Genomic DNA, 17,839 nt, shown 5'->3' on the forward strand with positions numbered 1-17,839 from the left:
CACAACCTCATGGTTCCTAGTTGGATTCGTTTGTGCTGCACCACAACGGGAACTCCGAGAAATTCACTTTAGTAGTGTTTTCCAAGAACATTATTTAAATAACAACATCAGTGAAGTCTACAAGTAGCTAACGCCACCTCATTGCTACCTAGAAAAATTAAAAAAAAAAAAAAATCAGTATTCTAGGGCTATGTTGATTGAAAATATGTTTTATTTTAATGAATATGTTTTACAGCATGGCTACACGTAAAATTATTCTTCTGGTCTTTTCAACCTTATGTTTTGTGCTACCAATGCTTCAGTTTGTTGTGCTTCAGATAGAGTGAAATAGTCATAAAATGTAACTTTTATAAATGACTTGGAGTATTTCATGAATAAAATTGAGCGAAGGTGGTTGATGGAATCTTTTTTGTTGTCACTCTTTATTTAATCTGTAATGGTAACCTAGTAATCTGGCCAGTATTTATTCTTTTGTCATTTAGTTGAAATATACTTCAGGTTAAAGGAAATATGATAGAGAAATCACTGGTAATAGCTATACACAGAGAGAGAGCAAGGTTTGACAAATGAATGAGAAGTATGTACCAGTTATCCACACCAGTGTTTACTTAGAATCAGAGCTTGCGTCTCCATTGCAAAACAAGTCACTTTAGGCCAATTCAGTAAACAGCAGCTCCTACTGGATTACCTGATCTCTCTGTTGAAGAGTCAGCTTTCAGAGATGAATACCAACTGTTCAGGAAAGAACCAAATGCATAAAAATAAAACTGTTCTTCTAATCTAAACTACTTTAAATTCACAGAAGGACCCCCTTTCCTTGCCAAGTCCGTGTCCCATACGCTCGCATGGTGTCTTGTGTCTGTGGTGGGAAGAATGCTGTACTTCACATTTGTGTGGCAATGTCACAGTTTACCAAGCACTTTCACATGAGCGTCATTTAAATTTTGCACTGAAAGCAGCATGCAGATGTGTTGTTGATGAGAGCCTTGTCATCCAGGCAGTGTGCTTTAAAGAGCAGAAAAGTGAAATGGCTAAGGAGATTTTAAATATTTTTAGAACTGTAGGAGAAAGAGTGTTAGCAAAATCGGAATCGCTTTTGAAGAAATAATTGTATGCATCTGAATTAACCTAAATCATATCGAACCCACACATGCGAATGTGTATCTATCATGTCTTTCTAGTAGTCCAGAGTTTCTTTAACACTCAGAAAGTGTGACTTTGACTTTCCTGGGTGGGAAAGGTTCAGTTATCTTCTGTAGCAGTATCTGTTTATCTAAATATTCATGTTTCAGAAGTAGATATCTTTTCTTCATGTGCAATTATTTCAGACTTTCAGGACTTAAAATTTGTGAAAATATGGTTTTTATTCCATTTACAACCTATTTCTTTCAATTCTTTTGTAAAACATTTCACTCCATTTGGATTCTTAAACATTTGAAACAAACAATTCTGGAAAAGTATTCAAATAATATATATAAGCTGTTAGTGTAAATACAATTATCCAGGCAATATTATGGAATAATATATGTGCTTCAAGTAGTGTAAAAGCATTTGCATTTAGAAAATATATACTAAACTGTTTCTCCTCAGAAATTTGTATCTCTGGCCTTTATATTGATCTTCTAGGAGTGTCGATTTTATTTCGTGTTTTAATAAGAAAATTGTCATAAGAATTGGGGGTTTCATTTTAGGTGAGGTTTTTGTATTGGGGTTTGTTTTTATACAGTAGAGTTTAATCCATGTGTTGCTTTTCTTCAAGTATAGTTTAAAGGAGTACATTTGGAACGTGTTTTTGGAAAAAGCATATTAATGTAGCAGAAGAGACTTCAGTGCACACTTTCGAAGAAAAAGTTTCTGAGCATTAAGTGGTAAAAGGCAATAATAATTCAAATGATGGTAACAAGCCAATGCTAAAAAGAATGCATGTTCTGTGTATCCAGCCATTTCACATGAACTAACCTCGTTTAAAAGAATACATTTTCCATTCACTGTGCACATACGTGTAATCATTTTGACTAAAATCAATTGCCATTATCATGCCAACTAAATCTGCAGTAGAATATATTAGTTGCCAGATGCCATACAAAATACTGTTTACAAATAATGATGACTGAATCCCAGAAATGAATAGAATGAATAGTGCAATTTGTAACAATTAGTTATAATGCCAAGAAACACTCCAGAGAGTAAAATTAATGTTAATTTTTTATGTGTAGTACCTCTAAATTGCTATGGGAAAGCTTGTGTTATGGTAGCAAGAAGTGGCATTTTATGCTAAAATATGTGGAAACATAGAGATGAGTCTAATTGCTTTTCTTACTTCCCTGAATGTGGTAGGACCCGATCGTTGCAAAACCAACCCGTGCCTTAATGGGGGCACCTGCTACCCTACTGAAACGTCCTATGTGTGCACCTGCGTGCCAGGATACAGTGGCGACCAATGTGAACTTGGTAAGATGCTTCCGCCTGAAAGGCCAGAATACTTTTCCAGAAGATGTACTGGGGGAAATTTTATATTGCTTGAATCAGTCAGAGGGTTTCAGAGAAACCTATGTTTAGGGGAATTATATGTTAAATGAAATTAAAATCATAGCATAATTTAAGTAAGGTCTGGGAAATAGGGAGAAATATTTACTGAATTTTGTTAATATACTCAACTCAGTGATGCTTATGGAGGTCAGCTGTATCTTTTTGTGGTTTCTACTGATAGGCTTTACAAATGTGAAGTTGCATAAATATTGACAAAAAAGTTTAATCTACTCCCCCAAATCTGCACATCAATAAACCAATTTACATGCAAATTTTTTTTTTTTTTTTTTTAGAAAGCTTTTTAAAAGGTTGTGAGGGAAAAAAAAAGAGAGAGTGAGGTTTTGGTTTGGTTTTTGCTTTTGTTTTTGTTTTTGGCCTGTGACTGCAGCATGAGAAAGTTCCCAGGCCAGGGCTCAAACCTGCTTACCGCTTAGATTTGATTCCTGCCCCGGGAACTTCTATATGACTTGGGTGTCAAAATTATCATGATTATGTCTAGAGGATGACTGTCAACATGGTGAAGGACAAGAGTGGAGAGGGAGGGACCAGAGGCCATGAGCCCTGTTAGATGTTTTCGTTATGTCACATGTGAGGTCAGCAGAGCCTGAGCAGGATGGGGGTGGGAAGGCTAGGGAGATTTTTTTTTTTAAGGGCTGCGCCTGCTGCATGTGAAAGTTCCCATGCTAAGGGCTGAATGGTAGCTACAGCTGCTGGCCTGTGCCACAGCTACAGCAACACCGATCCAAGCTTCATCTTCAACCTACACCACAGCTCACGGCAACACCAGATCCTTAACTCACTGAATGAGGACAGGGATCAAACTGCATCCTCATGGACACTAGAGGTTCTTTACCTCTGAGCCACCACGGAAACTCCCTGGGAGATTCTTTATTGGTTTTAGGGATCTTGTAACTCATCTGTTACAAGATAATGGGGATAATGGCCCTACTCTATATGTATTTGGAATTTTCTTAGGGAAGATTTAGCAAATAAAAATATTGGAAGGTTAGTTAATTTTGAATTTTACATTAAAAAAAGAATTTTTTTTTTTTATTACAAGCATGCCCTCAAGGTAGCAATGGGACATAATAAAAAAAAAAAATTTTTTTAAATCTAAAATTCAAATTGAACTGGCTACCCTGTATGTTTCTGGCAATCTTACACTAAATAAGATCCCTTGACCTTTTTTGAAAGTACTTTTGTGGCCTTTTCCAATTTTCAGATTTTGATGAATGTCACTCTAACCCCTGTCGCAACGGAGCCACATGCGTTGACGGTTTTAATACCTTTAGGTGTCTCTGCCTGCCGAGCTATGTAGGTGCACTTTGTGAGCAAGGTAAGAGTTCTTACAAAATTTGTATGACAAACAGTATTGATACTTCATGTCAACTGTTACTTCTGAACATCTCTTTGTGATAATGATTTTAATGTTTTTTTTGGTTTGTTTTCAGTTTACCACACTGCATATTCTTTGCTGCAGAGGAAATTCACAGGTTGCCTAAATACATTAGATTTCCTGATGTGTCCATAGCTCACAACATTTGAACAATGATGTTGATTTGATCATCGTTGTTTTGCTGATAGAATGGAATTGCAGACAGGGCGCACTGAGCCGAATTTAAGGACATTTCTCCACAAAAGGGACATTATGTATTCTTCCTGGGGACAAACTAGGCATGGACCTTCACCCGTGTAGGGGCTCATACCTAGGAGTGTCAAATTTATTGTTAGTCGACTTTATTTTCTCCTCCTACACATGTAAGACTTAATGGGCTCATTGTTCATAATCATCTCTGGAGAATGACTTAATACAGTTGTGTGAATATGTGAGCCTTGGCTTGGCAAATACTGCAGAAAAGATACTGTGAATCAGGGTTTTTTTCCCTACCGAAGAAGCATCTACTTTTTCAGAATGAAAGAAAGGCCTAAATTCACTATGGCTTGCACCCCGTGATCCCTGTAGTTTGCATTTTATAGCCAACCTGAGGGTGTATGTTAGGGGGTTAATGGTAGCATTTCTGAGCCCATCCATCAGAAACAGCATAGTCAGCACACTCAGTTTTGGAACATCGATTTCCTCTGCTTAAAGTCATATGGCGGTTTGGCTTTGACAAAAGTGCTTAATGCCAAACTTCCATTCCACCAGACAAAACGAAAATGAGTGTCTATTGACTCAGACACATTGGTCTGGCCCCACATTCTGTTTTGCAGCGTTAATCTGCATGTCACCACAATTAAAGCAAAACTAAAATGTGCATGCATTGAATTGCCAATAGAAGGGGATGGGTAATGGTTGGGATTGGAGGGGTGAGATTCTTTCTCTTCATTCCATAGGATGAGTCTGCTTTGGAATTTTAAAAGATAAATATGATAATTGACCAAAGAGATCTATTATATGATATATGATATAATATATACATGATAATTGACCAAAGATATTCTGTTGAAAGATGCTATTTGTTGAAGAAAACAGAGTGAGATACTGGAGACATTCCTGTATGTTATAATGCTTCTGGCTTCCCTTAGTTCCAAGTACAAGGAATGATTCAAAAAATTATTTGTTCAACAAGTGTTTACTGAGCACCTACTGTCTTCTAGGCACTATTCTAGGCCCTGGAAATAGAGCTCTGAACCAAACAAAGTCTCAGAATTGGGTGACTCAGCATAATTCTTGGCAGGGAATAAAAAGAGATACTATTTGTTGGATACTTTTCAATTTACTATATGCTTCCAGGTTTCCAGGTACATCATTTCCTTTGGTTGACACAGTATTTCTATGGGTTAAGTGGATCAGAAATTGAGGCTTAGGAAGGAAAAGTGATGTGTTCAGGGTCACATGGCTAGGAAATCAGAGAGTAGGAAAAATGAACCTAAGTGGCCTTGGAAGCAAGCCCAGGTTTTTCTCAAAATCTTCACAGTTCTAAAGTAACTCTTAAAGATAAGCATTTTATGAATCTGATGGATTCAATGGTAACATCCCTGCAAGGGACTTAACCTTTTTCCTTCTCTTTAAAAGAATATTAAAAAGAAAAGATTTTCATTTTTTTCTTTCATTTCTGGTACCACCTAACCTTCAGGTACACGCTATTTTATCTTAAAGCAAAATTAACTTTCATCCAAATTGTTTGCTAAGAAACAGTTCTCCCAGTCTGTTTACCAGATGCAGCTGTGCTCCTGTGATTTATTGCCAGGACACAAAGATTTTTTTCTCCTCCTTTCAGGTTGCCTAAGAACAAATGTTTTCTTCATTAACAGCAGCATTATTGTCTAAACAGTTTTCTCTCCAAATTTTGGTGATGACTGTGTCATTGTTTCTTCAGCTGACCTTTTCTGTTCTCTGCTTTAGTAACTTCCTAACTCTCAGTGTCTGTGGAGTAGGGGATACATTTGGTGGAATGATGACAGATCTAAAACCTAAAAGGGGGTCTTAGAACATTGGGAAGACAGCTCTATACACACAGTATATACACACAGTATAGAGCTGTGTGTCAAGATACAGCTTGGCAAGATACAGTTTGCCAGCCAGAAGTGTGGAAGTGTTGACTGCTTCCTAAGGCTTGAGAGCTCTATGTCAGAAGTGTTGAAAACATTACCTATATAGCATAATGAGAATAGATTTTTGGTGAAATTGTTTAAAAGTGATAGTTTCAGTCTCTGTGGTCATAAGTGTTGTCATACCCTCCCTCACTGCTCTCCACACACACTGCAAAGCTAAACCTGGGACTTCGTAAGGCACTATAGGGGTTTTAAAGCATAAGAAGTATTTTGATAGGTAGATGATACTTAAGAGAACATCATCCAAAAGGATTGCCTGGTTTTTTTTCTTTTTTTTTTTTAATTTTATTTACAGCCACACCTGCTGCATATGGAAGTTCCCAGGCTAGGGGCTGAATCAGAACCATGGCTGCCAGCCTACGCCCAAGTAGCCAAAATATGCTTCCTTCTTGGGTGCTGAGTGCTACTCTTCTACCAAACCACCTAGCTGTGTCCTGGGTCCTTTCCTGGGAGATTTGGTTTCCAAACAACTCTGTAATACAACTCAAAACTTCCGGTGCACATCATTTAAATCAATTAGTCAGCTGGCTCTAACTAAACAACAGGCCTGATAGACTAAACTGAAATAAAGACTGCTTTCAGAGATAAGCTGCATCTGTTGTATGATGATGGTCCTAATTACAGAAGCCAGGAAAAAATTGTGTTTCACCGTGCATGCTTTCCCACAATTCCAGGAGGAGGAGTCAGTCTGTCTGTCAACTCGGCCACCAAGTCAGACATGTAAAACAAGCATTTATTTTATCTCCCAGAGTTTTGGTCTCTTTATGAGTCAGTAAAATTAAGGGAGGGGAGAATGATCACTAGGTAATAGAGAGTTTTCTCAGTATCTATAATTTTCTAAACTTGGCAGTTTTGTTAGCTTTTACACATAACTAGTTCAATATATTTGTGAGATGTTGGAGTTCCCGTCGTGGCGCAGTGGTTAATGAATCCAACTAGGAACCATGAGGTTGTGGGTTCGATCCCTGCCCTTGCTCAGTGGGTTAAGGATCCAGCGTTGCCGTGAGCTGTGGTGTAGGTTGCAGACTCGGCTCGGATCCCGCGTTGCTGTGGCTCTGAGTAGGCGGTGGCTACAGCTCCGTTTAGATCCCTAGCCTGGGAACCTCCATATGCCACGGGAGCAGCCCTAGAAAAGGCGAAAAGGCAAAAAGACAAAATATATATATATATATATATGTATGTGTGTGTGTGTGTATTTGTGAGATGTGTTTTGTGAAAGTGAAAATTATTTCCGCTGATCATTAGTTAATACGTAAAATTTAATCTCACCTGTGAGCAGGCGAGTCTGAGGGAAGATTGCCAATGAGGATGTAGTTCTGTGAGCAAGGCTACATTCCTATGAAATATTTAAAAACTTGCAACCTAGAAATATAGGTGAAGTTTACTGACCGCATAAAATTGACACACTTGAAAAGTGTTTTCATCTCACCAGATTATGGTGCGCTTGTTGCAATGGAGAAAAAAATATATACATATGCACATATACATGTGTGTGTATATGGCTTGATGGAGTGGGGTACTAAGTTAAAGTTAAGTCATTCTTGATAAACTTCAGGTCCTGATGTTTTTGCACTGGGAGTTACCTGTATTCCTCTCCTTTTAGGAAAAATGCTCACAGTCCTAGCTATACCCCAGAAGCTGCCTACTGATGAAAAATTGTTTTCTCTTAGCAAAGCTTACCTGAGAGCCTATGGCCATCTAGCTCTCTCTCCTGAAAGTGGGAAAGGACTACTTCCAGAGCCTTTGAAGTCCTTATATAAATAGAGCATTCAGAATGCTTTTAGCCAGAAATCTTATCACTTGCATGAAGCTCTTTAGAAAAGTTGTGTTGGTGAGGAGTTAGCCCCAATTCCTTCACGAATGAGTCCCTAGACAATGCTGCCTATGAGGTTTCTCGACTGGCCCCCTTTCCAGTTTTTCTCTGGCTGAAACTGGCTTTCATCAAGGAAATTGCATTTCGTGCCCTTCGTATCCTGGGATGCACTGCCACCCCACTTGGCAGGAATCAGTTAGACTCTTTACCATAATTTCTTTCTCATCGTGGCCAAACTGTGCCTCCCTAGCTTAGGAGATGCGGTATTGGTGTTGGTTTGGGTCTTCTATGAACACTGAGATGGGTGAACCAAGTTTGAATGAGGTAGGTGAGTTTAATAAACCCCTGCCTTGTTTATTCCCAGACACGGAGACATGTGACTATGGCTGGCACAAATTTCAAGGGCAGTGCTACAAGTACTTCGCCCACCGACGTACGTGGGATGCAGCTGAACGGGAGTGCCGTCTTCAGGGTGCCCATCTCACCAGCATTCTGTCTCATGAGGAACAAATGTTTGTGAATCGTATGTATACATGGGTTTTCTGAAGCTTCATTCATTCTCACCACCTTCTTAATTTTTCCTTTATCTAACTGAAAACAATTAGTGTTCTCAGTTGTGACTCAACTGAATGCATCACTGTAAACTACTTAAAATCATCTCTCCTATCTGAGTCCCCACTTTGAGAAACATGCACCTGTAACATGGAAGACATTTCTTGTTTTGTTTTGTTTTGTTTTTTGTCTTTTTAGGTCTGCACCCACGGCATATGGAGGTTCCCAGGCTAGAGGTCGAATCAGAGCTATAGCCAGCGGCCTATGCCACAGCAATACCAGACCCGAACCGCATCTGTGACCTGTACCACAGCTCATGGCTATGCCAGATCCTTAACCTACTGATGAAGGCCAGGAATTGAACCTGCGTCCTCATGGATACCAGTCAGATTCATTTCCCCTGAGCTACGACAGAAACTCCAGAAAGGCATTTCTTGATTTGCCATCAGTAACAGCTGAAATAGTATACCATAGTTTGAAACATATGCAATTGTTATTTGGTCATTTTTTTGACTTTCATAAATAAACACCTCTTATGTTTTCCATCTAATTCTTCCCATGCTTGATGGTCTCTATTTTGAATAATTGTCTAAAGTTAAAGAGAAAATTGCTTTCAGTTATTTTTATTCCACTAATTAAAATTGAATTGTTAATAGCACCCACATCTTATCCTCTGTGGATAATTGGTCCTCATCCAAGTTTCTAACTATTTTAGACCATAGAAAGGGGGCCTCATATTAAGAACATGAATAGGTGGAGACTGAAAGCTAATGAAAGTTACTATACTTTATAACTCCTTAAACTATAGCAATGATGAGGGCAGCTAGCTTTAATGTAGCAAACATATAGACATTTTTTGCTCATGAAGCATTGTTTAATGCTCTATTAAATATGCTCTCATGGGAGTTCCATTGTGGCACAGCAGTAACGAATCTGAATAGTATCCAAGAGGACAAGGGTTCAATCCCTGGCCTTGATCAGTGGGTCAAGGATCCAGCGTTGCCATGAGCTGTGGTATAAGTCACAGACATGGCTGGGAGCCTGTGTTGCTGTGGCTGTGGCATAGGCTGGCAGCTGTAGCTCTGACTCGACTTTTAGCATGGGAAATTCCATATGCCGTATGCTTTTTCTGGCCCCAAAAAGCAATAAATAAATAAATGAATAAATATGTTCTCAAGATGCCCGCCATGTTTTAGAAGTTTGATTCTTAATTTGCTGTCTGGGTAGAGGTTCATTTTAAGTTTTTCTCATGGTGTCTTTGCCTGTGATTCATTTTATGGTAAAAGAAATTATTTTTGAGGATGTTTTTCAAAAATGTCCAGTGTAGGTGTTCCCTATTTAATATTTTGAGAAGAAACATGTGGCTTCCAAAACGAGGATGATGTATCCTTGTACATGGATATACATGGATGAGATGTATCACATTTTATTGGTTCACTGAATTTTTGCCAGTTGCACAGCTTAATAAAAAAATAAATGGCAAGTGTCCATCATAAGTAAAGATGGAAAAAATACTTAATTGTAGTAAACTGCTAGGGAAATAATTGTCCATGTCTGATATTTTAATGTTTCACGATGTTTGCAAATTAGCTTTTTAGTTGAAAACACATTGAGCAGAAGAACAAAACATAGTTAGACCTATGAAAGATTTTTATGAGAAGCTAGACAAAAATCCAGCCAGAAAAGAGGATGCATGTTTCACTCCAAAAATAATTTTCTTTGATGCATTTCATCCATTTGTGGGAGTGGTATAAAAATGTCTGCGTTGTTCCCTTTCTCAGGTGTGGGCCATGATTATCAGTGGATTGGTCTCAATGACAAGATGTTTGAGCATGACTTCCGTTGGACCGATGGCAGCACACTGGTAGGTTGCTGATGAAAATGATAACGCTTCTGGAGCTTGGTACCATGGGTTGATTGCATGTTGCAGAGGCATATTGGACTGGAAACCAGTTAAACATCTTGCTCAGGGTCACATTGTGAAAGTGAACCGGGGAATTGAAATAGAGTTTGTTCCCTGAGAACCAACACAATTAGTGATGTTCCCATCACGGTGGCTCTCTTAAAAGAAGAGTGTATCCAATTTCCATTGAACCAGTAAACCACACCAAAAGCAGAATTGCCTCAGGTCTGTCTTTTAGATGATTATCTTTGCTTTTTTTAGCTTCAAAGCAAAAAAGGGCAATAATAAATGTAAGAGAAAGGGTCCTTTTAAAAAATACTTTTTCTACATAAATACACTGGGAATCTGCTATAAGGAATGGGTCATTTTCAACCAAGCCAAAATGCTCATTTCTTTATGTCTTAAAAAAAGACTGTGGAATTCTGATCTCATAAATTTCCTTCCATTCAAACTCTGATGACTAGTTTTATTTATTTATTTATTTTAGCTTTTCCTACTTAAAGAAAGGAGTGATTTGATAATATTAGCCACATCCTTGAGTAGGCCACAATAAGGTTCTTAAGTCAGGATAGGTGAAGCTGTTTTGAGTCACAACTGGTGAGTAAACATGAGTCTAATTCCTTAGAAATAGTTCAAGTACGCTTAGCTATAGTGATGGTTCTGGTATTGGCTATTCATTAGACTCACCTGGGGAACATAATTAAAAACCAGTGCTTATGGAGTTCCCGTCGTGGCTCAGTGGTTAACAAGCCCAGTTAGCATCCATGAGGATGAAGGTTCTATCCCTGGCCTCGCTCAGTGGGTTAAGGATCTGGCGTTGCCATGAGCTGTGGTGTAGGTCACAGATGTGGTGGCTTGGATCTGGCGTTGCTGTGGCTGGGGCTTAGGCCGACAGCTGTAGCTCCGATGGCACCCCTAGCTTGGGAACCTCCACATGCCTCAGGTTCGGCCCTAAAAAGAAAAAAAAAAAAAGAAAAAAAAAAAATGCAGACAAAGAACTGGGATCCACTGGGTTAGAGAGGTAAGTGTAAATTAAATTCCAACCTAGATAAATAAGAGGAAACCTTGAGAATAATGTTTAAACGCTTTTTGTGTGTGCTTAAATTTCATTCATTGTTGCCACTCATCTGGATTTAATGATTTGGCAAAATGTGAAATTCATCCTGGAACAGTTGCTGAACTAATCCCTCTCTTTTCAGAAGTCCTCTCTGTCTGTTCAGGAAAGCTTCTCTGTGCTCCCCTGGACATGGTGCTCAGTTCATCTCTGTGTCAGTCATTGTACTCAGTGCTTAGCATCCATTTATTCTCCGCAGTAACCTTTAAGAGAGGCATAAGGTGGTTTATAAATAAGGAATCAAATTAGGCTGAGCTAAATGCCCACAGTCACAGTGCTATTAAGTGTGGAGCCAGAGCTGGTACCTCCTTGACCTGAAAAAAAGTATCCCTGGAGTTCCCTTGTGATGCAGTGGGTTAAGGATCCAGCGTTGTCACTGCAGTAGCTTGGGTCACTGCCATGTCGAGGGTTTGATCCCTGCCCCTAGGAACTTCTACAGGTCTCGAGCGTGGCCAAAAAAAAGGCTATCCCTTATTACATTTTGCCTTTGGGAATCCTAAAATAAAGCCTGACTTGCCTTCTCTCTATCATTACTCCTTATGTTTAATCAGCATTGGTCATTTGTGTCATAAGTAGGTTCTTTGGTAAGATGCAGAAAAAGTAGAGAAAGTAGATTGTTGTTAAAATATATTCCCAGTAAAATGTATAATCCCCCCGTCCGTAGTCTCATTTTTTTCTGATTGTCCTAGATGGATGGTGTATCTTCAGTTGTTACATCCATATATTTTCACTTTGCTGAAATGAATAATAATTTCAGGGGGAGTGATTTTGGTCAGATTTAATAGTGATTCTATAGCATGAGTTCTTATATACTCATTTTAATTGAAATAGTTTTGTTTTTATCAATTTACTTTACAAGTGAACATAAAAATTGAAAGGATTCTGTATATAACTGTATATTACAGTTAAAACTGTTTTTCATAATTTGGTTAATGGATATTAGATAATATAGGCTTTTAGTGACTTTTCCTTGTTGAATGCACACTTCATTCCTGTAGGATAAATTGGATCTTGAATATAAACTATTAAGTCTTCCTCCCATAAACTTTCCCTTATAAATGGCCCAGTGAAAGTGCAGGTTCTTGTGAGCTCTGTTTCAAAAGCTAGGATGCCAAGGACTCAGGTGGCCTGTTCCTCTTTGTACTCACTTTCATCTTGCAGACCCGGACCACAGCATATCTCAGAGTGTACCTGTTGGCTGGGTGCCTTATGCTCCTGCTCTTGTGAAATCTGTCGTCTGCAACATAGGGACTTGATTGGACCAAGTCCCTGTTTCCAATCTGTTGTTGGTTATATAGAATTGATTTGTATCTCTCTTCATTCTTAACATTTATGTGTATTACTAGATGTTTGTCCTGGTCTGTCCATTAGCAGTTCAGCTCTTTAAAGAAGTGATTCTCTTATCTGCTTTTTATTTCTCCAAGGGTCTAGGATGAGGCCTTATACTCCCTGTGAGCCTGGTTAATGATAAAATATTGGCTTATGGCTGGCAGATAAGTGAGGTCTATAAAGTGTCTTAGGGAATTTATCTTGCCTATCAGGTGCCATTCAGAATAACTTGATTCCTCAGATATCATTATTCCACTGTGCTGAGGCAAGCCAACGCAACTTTTTTTTTTTTTTCCCTATATCCACTCATTTTGAATGGACCGTACTGTGAAAAAAATAACCTAATTGCCATTTCCATAGTCCAGATCGGTCCTAAACTTGGCACATAAGCAGCCATTGATTGCACTTTGTCAAAGGAGAAATATTGATCTTCCTCTGAAATTGTGCTAGGAAGATAACACGTAACATAGATAACTCTACAACATCAACAAGAACCTTACTCTTAATTAACTCACATTTTTTCATTGAAACCTAAGGGTTTTGGAGAGAGCCCCAAGTATAAGGGCCTCATTTTGAAGAAGGCAGCAAATGAATTACATTAACATCAAAGTTTCTCAAAGAAATGACACAAGTAAATCCAGGAAAAACTTCGACAGCCCCCTGGTTTCTTCTTAATTCACTCTTTGTGTAAAATAAAAGTGTGCTAAGGAGTGTCCCTTAACTTTGAACATTTTGGAACAGATGAGACCATCTGCCCAACAGCCTGTCTCCCTCCCATCTGACTGATCTCTGGCCCACTTTCTGCTTTTCTAACCACCCTTGCCTCCATCCCTTCCTTTCGGAGACAGCCTAGGTGTCTCTTAAACTCGTTTGTAGTTCTTTCTACAGCCACCGTCCCCTTAACAGGTTCCATATGTGCTCAGGCCTTTGAATAAAATAGTTCTCCTTTGTTTCACTGTTTACTCCAAGTGTCTTGCTTTTGAAAATATCCCTGATAGTAAACTCTTCATGGGGAAGAGCAGTATCTGCTTACACTTGGGAACAGTGTTAACTGTGTGCAATTTTAAGGACTTTGTTTATGTTTTAGAGTGATTTCTCCCCTCCCCCCACCCCCATTTTTTTGTTTGAAAGGTTTACTAGAGCTTATCCTTCTTGGGAGGTAGCGCAGTATTAAAACAAAAAGAACCTTTGATATGTACCATATATGATCTTTTGTTATTTAGTCTTACAGTAAAAACAAACAAGTTTATATTAGGCCTCAATTTCAATCCTTTCTTTTCTTGAAATAGTTGGACACTGCTTCCAATAACCTTTCAGTATACCATGTGTGATATGATTATGATTTATAGCTAGGCTAATTCAATTTATAGGCTTACACTAAATGAATAATGCTGTTTCGCCAAGTTATCTACATTGCCCTTATTGAGATTCTGGTAGATTTCTTCCACATTATTGGTTTCTATAATAGGAGTTTGATATCATTATATAAAATTCCAAATTCTTATTTTTGTTTCATCTTTAAAATCTTTTTTTATTATTTATTTGGGGTGTTTACCCAATCAGTTTCCCAAAAGTGTTGCTCCTGAACAAAACTGAGTCTAGGCTTACCCTGTGATTTCCATTAAAGCTATTTCCTCTGAACACATTTCAGTTTTCACTCTGTCACTCAGTTGCCTACTAAGCAGTCACATTCTGGTTGGTTTTCTCCTCACCAGTCATTCTTTAACTTGGCTATTGATCTCTAACAGCAAAATGCCCCAAGTGCTTATTAGAAACCCTGACAAATAACTTCAATAATGAATGACTTTACTTGCCACCCAAGTAATGTCTTCAAAGACGCCAAGTTAAACCATCCAAGTTAAATACACATTAAAGCTGGCGAACTTAAACAAACATTTCTTATCTAGCCTCTCTACTATTAGCTGACTTTTAAGTTCCTTCTTTAACCTATTGTTAAATGAATGACCAGTCTGAAGTGTTCCCCCCATCTGTTTTCCAGTGTCTATGACCTTCCTGTCCCCTTGTTCTCAACTAGGGTTACTCCCTTTTTCATTCTGCAACATCTTCCTCTAGCCTTCAGTATAAAATTCTGTAATAATTAGTGGGGCATACCAAGCCCATCGGCCACTTCCCAAGGTGTGTCATCTCAAAATACTTGCAGTTCATGGAATAAGCCATGACGTTTTTCACTTCTCCCAGGGTTGCATCCATTAGCCCTTAGAATGTTTAGAATACTTAGAATGCTACGCTAATTTCTTACCCTCTTACCCTAATTTCATTTGATTTGTGTTTGAATACCTTGCTTAGTTGAGTCTTCTTCTTCCAGGAAGCCTTCCTAGCTGGATGTGACTGAAAGCTCCTACAGAGCCCTTTTGGTGACCTCTTCCCATTCTACCACTGACCCCTGTGGTGTTAATTTCCTGACCCTGAGCTTTCTGAGGCAGGAATTAACTTCCATCTCCATTTTTTCAGCACCTAGCAGAGTGGTTGACAAAAAGAGATATGTGAATGATAATCAATATCCATACATTGCTCAACCGACTCACTCTGTTACCTTTTGAATCTTGAAATGACCAAATAAGTCTTTTGGATGAATCTCTATATGACAGTTCTTGTTTATCTAAATTAATATTTTATTTATGGGATGATATGAGAAAAAGAATGTATAGACAACTGGGTCACTTTGCTGTACAGCAAAAATTGATATAACATTGTAAACTATACTTTAATTAAGAAAAGTAATTTAAAGTTGTATCAGTAGGAAAAACAATAAAACATAATAGGTGGCATTTCAAATAGGATGAAAAGAAAAAAAATGTTTCTCAGAAACTAAAATATGTAACTGAGCATAATGCATCTTACAAAAGTTATTAACCCAAAGGAAAACAGATGTTCCTACTGGAAATGATGATACATTTGTCCATGTGGTTGTCCCAAGAACATATACGCTTTGTGAAGAAGAAAGCAAACTTTTTGAAGGTTTGAGTTATATCAGGGCATATTTTTCATGCAATTTTAGGAAACTGACAGTTACTCAGATCTTTAGCTTTAAAAAAAACCTCATCATCCAAATGCAAAATCCAAAAGGAAACCTCACTCCTGAATGTTATCAGTTCGTTTCATTTTTTAATAGATTGCTTGACTCAGGGTGACTTGGTTGCCTAAGGTTAGACAGGGCTTCCTTCATTCATCCACTGTCTTGAGTCTGTTCTTTCAAGCACGGAGGAAGCCAGACATTAGGGAACACTATGCAATCATTTATGTTTCCCCATCTATATGCATCCTGTCAAAATCATTTTCACTATAGTCTATGGTCTTTTCAGCTACAGACTATAGGGTGTCCATGGACAGCACAGTTAGGAAGGTACTAGAAACTGTTAGGGATCTTAATCACACTACTTTTTCTAACACACCACCCTAACCAATGGTTTAGAGTAAATCTGTGGAGCTCAGAAATTTTAAAACTTGCTCCCTTCTCTCTCTGACCCCCAGGAATAAAATTCTCACAGGGGGAATTTTCCTGTGGCCTGTGTTGCTCCTTTCTGGCTTCTCTTAAGTGAGTTCCTGTAGCACTGTCAAAGCTCACCCCTCACCACTGGGACCGGATGCTTCAGTGGATCAGATGCAGTTACTTCAAAGGAAATGTCACCTTAGATTGCGTTGTCCAGAGGTTGAGGGTTGAATAGAACTGACAATCCAGTTCCCTTTTTAACATGTTGAAGAGCTTTAAAAACATTTGATTTGTAAGAAAAAAAAAAAATCCTAACTTTATCCTTATACATTTAAAAAAAATTTTTTTTCTACATCTTTCACATTTTCCTTCTGTCATCTCTGTTTGTGAGCACTCCATGTCACCCTGGGCAAGGCTGCTGGCTTGTCACCTTCCTGGAAAGTAGTCATAGCCTCTGACTCTCCTGCATCCTGTTTGGGGAAAACAGAGAGATATCCTTTCCTCCTTTCCTCTGCATTTGTCTAAATCCAGTCAGAAAGTTCTCAACAAGTTACTCATTCACAGATCCAGAAATGTTTTCTTTTCTAGCTCTAACTAACTTCTCTTGCCCCTTGATAATTACGATGAAGGTAGATTACAAAGGCTACAAAGGCTAGTTGATAGCCTTTTGTGCTTAAGTCCTACTTGAAAAAAATATTTCTGGGAGGTAACTGAGTTTTTTTTCATTTTGATAAACATGATCCAGCATTGGCAAACAGGTATACTTACCCACTTGCCCTCCTGGTCATGATGCAGAATTGATGCAGGAAAATTACCCACCTGCTAGTGGATTTGACTTTAAATCCTGACACCCCCCTCCCAGCCCTTTTCTTAAATAAACACATCAGCCTGTCAAGCAAAGTATTGTGAGAAAAAAAAAAAAACAGCTTTTAAAACCAATAGAAACAATAAAGAAATAGCCCTTAACCCAGGAAGAAACACTTAAAAGGAACAGAGAAAAGGAGTAACAAATCGCAGGTCATAAACCATTATTCTCTTTTCTGCAGGAATGTATCATTATTACCCTTTTATAAACACAAAGGTTCGCGTCCTCCTCCCTCTCCCAGATGTCCTGGACATTGAAAAGAGAATCAGGAGTATGAACTAATTCCCTGTGTTTTCTAAGCTTCTTTGTAGTTTCTTGGGTTGAAGGGATCGTGCATGATTTGGCTGAAAACAATGATGCAAAACAAAACCCCTAAACCGAAAACTGAAGTTTTACTTTTTCTACCTGAAAATCCTAGAAGACTTTCTGTAAAGTGTTTGCAGCTGGATGTGTGTTGGCTGTGGTGTGGTTTTAGCTCCAAGTCAAATGCTATTTCTCTGTGAACAAGTCACACTGCATATCAACATTAATTTAATTATATTAAATCTCACAGGCTTCATTTGATTAACCTACAAGCCAAGGAAAACATAGGCTGTTGTCCATCCTTTAACACATTATTCAGGAATAGAAGCGTTTTCAGTTTCTTTTCCGAAAGACCACTCAGCTCTCGGTGAAAATTTTCACTTGTGTTGCGGTTCAGTTTGGTTGGAAGTTAAGAGCTGCTTCTT

General features: G+C 38.4%; 1 protein-coding gene across 4 annotated transcripts in view; it reads left to right on the top strand.

Moving 5' to 3' along the window:
- Nucleotides 1–17,839, top strand: part of VCAN (versican) — a 129,498-nt gene that overhangs the window by 92,283 nt on the left and 19,376 nt on the right. For all 4 annotated transcript variants that reach the window (XM_021081073.1, XM_005661536.3, XM_005661535.3 and 1 more), the window contains 4 exon segments: nucleotides 2,338–2,451; nucleotides 3,752–3,865; nucleotides 8,262–8,420; nucleotides 10,231–10,313. In XM_021081073.1, coding sequence (XP_020936732.1) covers nucleotides 2,338–2,451; nucleotides 3,752–3,865; nucleotides 8,262–8,420; nucleotides 10,231–10,313 — 470 coding nt within the window.

The sequence above is a fragment of the Sus scrofa genome, chromosome 2 (assembly GCF_000003025.6).
Source record: "Sus scrofa isolate TJ Tabasco breed Duroc chromosome 2, Sscrofa11.1, whole genome shotgun sequence".
NCBI lineage: Eukaryota > Metazoa > Chordata > Mammalia > Artiodactyla > Suidae > Sus > Sus scrofa.